We start from the raw sequence: 6000 nt of genomic DNA on the forward strand, positions 1-6000 counted from the left end.
GTAGAGGAAAGTGTTTTCTTCAGCTTCTGAGTAGATACACCATCAACGCTGCCTTTCATGCATAAATAATGTGAAATAAAGAAATTTTTATTCACCTTAACGTTGTCAAAAACCCAGGTATCTAGTACCGTTGCATCTTCTGCTCCAAAGTCTTCCTTCTCTGCTGTGTAACAGTAAGTATAAACATGATCCCCGCTGGCACCTGCGAAAAGGACAAAAATGCAATATGGATAGGAAAAAGATCAATTCTCCTTGCCTTAATTAAAAATACAGTTCATGAAGGCAGGAACAGAAATCAGTAACTCCATAGAAAAGCAAGAACCTAAACTAAACGAGTTAACATTACTGTAACAGAGAAACCTACCAGGGCCGATTTCCACGTGGCCCGCCCCCCTGTTCTTGGGCAAACCACCCGCCTTACTCGCCCACCACCCCTTGATCTTAATTGATTAATAAAGATGTAAATTAAGTGGGAGACTGCCTATTTACTGCCCCGATGCCAGGGGGCACTATCTGTGGCTCTGTTCCTCCCCTACACTGCAGCCCAAGCCTCGCAGATGGCATCCAGTTGTCCACATCATTACTGGTCCCACCGGGCTCCAGAATCGATCTATCAAGACCCCTTCTCACCACCACCCCACACTACCCCCTCACTGGGGCTTCTCACACCACCCCCTCACTGGGGCTCAATCATCACAGCCCCCTCCACTGGGGCTTCTCACACTGCCTACTGTCTTTTGGGGTCTACCCTCTAGGCCCTCTGCATAAAGGGGTTACCCACCCAGTGGTGGGGGCTAGGGGTTAAGGTGCCCTGACCCGCCTTTCACCAGGGTGGTAACTGGCCTGGCATTTCCTGGGGGCTCACGCACCACTGGGAGCCCCACCAGGCCACCCATTCCCAGCAGGGTGCAGTTTTAGGTCATACCCAGGACCAGGAGCCTCCTGCCATCCCCTACAGCTCCTCCCTTACCTCCAGTTGCAACTCAGCAGCCCTCAGGCCAGGCAATGTTGTTGCCTGACCTCCAGCAGCCAAACTGTCTTGTTTATATAGGCAGCCCTGAGCCTAAAATGGCTGCCCTCATTAGGCACCTGGAGGCTGCCAGCTCCCGGGCCTTAAAGTGGCAGGCACACATAGTGCCCTGCCACAGTTACCTTCTGCCATTTCTTGGATTTTAACTTTTAGTTGATCAGCTGATGCATCTTCAAGGTTATGTCAGAAATGCCTTTATGTTGCTGCCTCTCCCTATTTTCCCTTCAGTTGGTGAGGCATCAAGGGTGGAAAGGCAGATAAGATGGCAGTAGGTTCTATTTTATTAGGAAAATGCAGGCATACAGAATTTAAATATGACATGACAGGTGTTTGGGCAAGAGGAGATTTTCATGCAGGACCATGAAAATTGTGGGCCATATGTGAATTTAGACTCAGGAACTTACTGTATTCTTCTTGCTCAGTGGTTGCAGCACTACCTTGAAATTAAGCAGGGAGTTTAAGAGAAGGTCCCCTCAATACCCAATTTCACTGCTAATGCTGCAGCATGTCAGTCAAAATATTGAAATGCACTCCTGTCAATCAAGAATTGACAATCAAAGCTGCAGGAAACAAAGATTATCAAAAACCTTCACTTTTAAGTCTGAAAACAAGGTTTCTGATTTCCAGAATATAAACCTAATGTGAAACTATGAAAGACAACCCCATTTCAAAATTTTTTTTTAAAAAAGATCTCACACAAATATAAAAGAACGGTGAAGAAAGCAATAAGGAAGTTGTTTTAAGGTAGTTGTTTTCAGTCAGGTCTGCAGGGAATATCTCACTGCTAAAAACTAAAAAGGATGGCTTTGGAACAGATTTGAGATAGTTACAGTCTTCAAAGCCCTTCATCTTTAAAAATGTATAAAGAAGTAGGAGTCAAAGCAAATAAGAATTTTTGAGGCAAAAATTTCTAGATGTGCAATTTCTGGATGGGTCCACTGATGTGGAAAAGAGCATCTGGACACAACAGGCACATCCTGTACTTGATAAAGGCTAACACTCCAGCTTGTGGAAAGCAGGAAACAAGGAATTCAATTTGTGAAGTTCTGAAGTGATCTAAAATCAGGAGCGGCATAATGAATTTCTCCAGGCAATGGCTAAGTTGTTGAAGCCTCATGAAGCCATTTCCATTTCCATTATTCTGCATAAACTGCCAAAGGGGAAGTGTACTCCTGTCAACTGATGGCCAGAGAGAATCCAGCTGATTTCTCAGTTACTCCACTTACACAGAGCAACTTGGTAGAGTTCCAGGTATCAAGACGTGGTGCTTACCTGGATTATACACAAGGGTTCAAGAGTGTCACTGGCATTCTGAACAGTGTTGTGATCCCAGAAAAAAAATGTAAGAGACAAGGATTTCACAAAGATGGTATATTTTATTGAAACAACTGTATAACTGGAAAGGAAACAAGCTTTCGGGTACCAAGTAGCCTTCCGCAGGTCACGAGTGTCACAGGAATTTTAGGCTGGAGATATGAAAGTTACAGCAGCTGTTTCCATGAGGGGCAACTTATTTATAAATCCAGCACACACACTGTCATTTGCCAACTAGTAAAAGTCTGATACTATCAGAAGGGGAAGTAAAATACTCCAAGACCCTTTTTTTAAAAGTAGCATGTAGGGAGTTTCTCTCAGTGGAAAGAAGATCAAGAAAGCAAGCAGAGTTCATTAATGAGATTTGATATTACAGTATGATTCAGCATCATACTGTTGTGTGGTGATAGGACAGAGCCAGCAGAAAAACCAGAATGGCTCTAAAACAAGCTTCTGTCTCTAAAAATGGACAGAGCTGGAGTGGGGGAGAATCAAATATGTGCCTGTATGGGCTGAATCCATCTCTGCTGCTACTCACCCTATTTTCTACCAAGGTAAAGAAACCGCATGACAGGCCCTTTCCTGAAAAATTCTGGACCACCTGGAATAACTTACAGCATCTTCAATGATTACATATTTAGTTACTTTATGACCCTTCAAAAGATAATATTATGCAATGCTATTTCCTTATCTTGGTAGAGGGAGCAGGAAGGAGAAGGGGGCAAGGAATGAGAAATACACATTCTTTGACAAGAAGTAAGAAACACAAGTGTTTTTTCTTCTTGTAGTAATGTACTAGCTGCTTACTTTCATTACAGGGAAAACTAGGTTCTCAGAAACTTCCCCACCTCGTGCTAGTTTCTCCCACAGATTTTCCTGTCTGACAGTTTCTTGGCACTATAAAGGATCAGAATACTACTGTTAACAACAGATTGCAACCTCGTAGTAGGTAGAAGTCATGGTCAAGGACAACACGAGGTCTGCATGGTCAGCATCTTCACAAGCAATGCATGCCAGTCATTGGGTTGGGAGCCTGAATTGCTAGTGAAGAAACAGGTGCAGTAACACAGTCACATGCTGTTAGAACAGAATAAGATGGCAGGTGTGCTGTACATAAATCAGCAAGTGTCAGGCTGCTTCAAGAATAAAAAGAAGTTACTTGCAAAAGTAAACAAGCTTAGAAGCATCTGCTTGCATGGATGCACTGTGGGTGATGTTCATATATCTTGGTGCAAAGCTGCAAAAGGTGGAACTTCTGAACAGCAGTGCCTGATTGAAACTGTAGTGTACACTGCCTAGATGACAGTCCCCCACACCACTTCACTTCAGGATTCCCCACTGCTGCTCAGTTCAGTCTAGTAAGTGCCAGTAGCGGCCTGTGTCATCCAGTAATCCCCTTTGGAAGCATTTTGCACTTCATAGTCGGCAGTGTATTTGAGTTCATGGTCAACTGTCAAGCTACCAGTGAACTGTTCCTATGCTGCTGCAAAACTATTTTAGCACAGATGAGGCCAACTCACCAGCTTCAAACTTTAAGCCGTTCTTTCCTCTGGAAAGCAGAGCTTGAGTTCTGCTACTGAAGCTATTCCTAGGTTGGAAGATCTCATATGGAATCACCAGGCGAGATTCTACTCAGATGGACATCTAAGTCTGGGTGAAAGGAAGACATCTACCAGCAAATTTTAGCTGATGCCTATGAGTCGGGTTGTGCTAGGGAGAAGGCAAGAAGCAGCTAAGAGAAGGATCTGCATGAAATGAGGTGGAAGTATGGGCAGCAAAGGTGGTAAAATCAGACACAACTGTCTTTTTTCTGGACAGTGTAGGAGGAAAAGTTATATTTCTATTTATATCCATATCTTGAAAACAGTCTACTGAAGTTCCTGGAGACTGGTTGTTTAGCTAGTTTTAAAGCTAAATTTCAGAGACACCAAAGTCAAGATCTTTCCTTTGCAAAAATTAAACCACATTTGATATTAAAAGCATTCTAAACAATCTCTGAAAAGTTAGTATGTAAATATTGAAAATAAGTGATAAAGAAATAGGAATTTTAATGCTGCTTTAACAGCAAACATGCTGCATGCACATTAACTATGAAATTGCTTTAGACATCCACATGATCAACACTAAACCATATAAAAAATATTTTTCACTAAAGTTCAGATTTAAGGGTCAATTTTTGTTACTTATTTTTTCCTCCACTGTTCATCTCTTACCCCCTTTTTTCCTGGGTCCAAAGAAACCAACAAAACTTAGATTTAGGTTTTCTATTGAAACTGTTAACTTTTAAAAGGTAACAGATTTATCAACCTTGGAAACATGAGGAGAAAACACTAAGATAAAGCAATTCACTTTTTATTCATCAATCTCTACAAAAGGAAATAAAAACATTTAATAAATAAGAACATAAACTACAATAACCCAGTCACTTGCAATGAAAAAACTGACATTTTTTATGAAGTATAAATGAGGAACAAAAAAGCCATAACAATTTATTTAATTTTTTCTACATTTTAGAAATACAGACGTGTTATATTTTTCTTGGAAAACTATAGATGCCTGACAAAATAAGACAGATATAGAAGAATGAAATTATACTTAATTTAAGAATTGTTCCTTCAATGAGGGTATCTCATGTCTTCTGTTTATGACGCAATTTAGATGTGTCAACAGTTAGAAGAAAACTCTCTTTTAAAGAGGTAGAACAGGGGCCAGCTCTGTTTTTTGGCACAGTACCAAAAACGTCCACAACTTCAATTTGTAAGATGTTGGTGTGCCAGGGGTAGATGGCGGGGGGAGTCACAAGGGGCATGATCCTTGCTGTGGTAGCGCAGTCCTGGCCTCTTCCCTGCCATCCACCCTGCGACACCCGTGCTAAGCAAAATGTCTTTGCATGCCGAACACTGGCACCAGTGCTGAGAGTTGCCTAACCCTGAAATAGAATATGCACCATGCTGAAAAAGGTTCCAATTCACTGCTCAAAATGTAAGACTTTAAAACAGGGGTGGGCAAGTATTTTGGGCAGATGGCCACTTACTGAGTTTTGGCAAGCCATCAAGGGCCACATGACAGGCAGCCAGGGGCAGATAAATATTAATTTTCTACATTTTTTAGGGGCCCCGCAGGCCAGATAGGATGGCCTGGTGGGCCACATCTGGCCCCCAGGATGCATTTTGCCCACCCCTGCTTTAAAATGTAGGAAGCAAATCATAAACGTACTAAAAAGGAAAGATAACCCTTAGGGTATGCATCAAAGCAGAATATGGGCAAAAAAAATTCTCTCATACCCCTTTTGTGTCACTCTTAACTACTTCTTGCTCACTAGTGTTGGTGCTTTCCTAGAAGAGTATATTTAAGCATAATTGGTAGTGTTTTTCCTTACTTTACTGTAGATGAGACAGCATATTGATCCAATAGGAGTTCTTTTAGAATCTGAGTAATCACAGTATATTTAACTGGTGCAACCATAATCTATGAAATTGAATTTGTTGCCAATTAACAGGCAAGAGACTCCATACAACTGTTCAGATTGGATAGCTGGGATAATGCTGCAAGTGAAGTTTCAATTCTGATGAAAAAAAGAAAGAAGGACCATCATAATTTCATAGTTGGTAGGGTCAAAAGGGACCTAACCAGATCATCAAGTCCGAACCCCTGCT

At 41.7% G+C, this 6000-nt stretch overlaps 1 protein-coding gene across 2 annotated transcripts in view; it reads right to left on the minus strand.

Moving 5' to 3' along the window:
• Window positions 1–6000, minus strand: part of PIGN (phosphatidylinositol glycan anchor biosynthesis class N) — a 224123-nt gene that overhangs the window by 152993 nt on the left and 65130 nt on the right. For both annotated transcript variants that reach the window (XR_002098336.1, XM_019521634.1), the window contains exon 5: window positions 96–202. Coding sequence is in view for 1 of the 2 variants with exons in the window: in XM_019521634.1 (XP_019377179.1) it covers window positions 96–202 (107 nt within the window). In the remaining variant the exon portion in view is untranslated. The remainder of the gene's footprint in view (window positions 1–95; window positions 203–6000) is intronic.

The sequence above is a fragment of the Gavialis gangeticus genome, unplaced genomic scaffold (genome assembly GCF_001723915.1).
Source record: "Gavialis gangeticus isolate Ggan-Ray unplaced genomic scaffold, GavGan_comp1, whole genome shotgun sequence".
Classification (NCBI taxonomy): domain Eukaryota; kingdom Metazoa; phylum Chordata; order Crocodylia; family Gavialidae; genus Gavialis; species Gavialis gangeticus.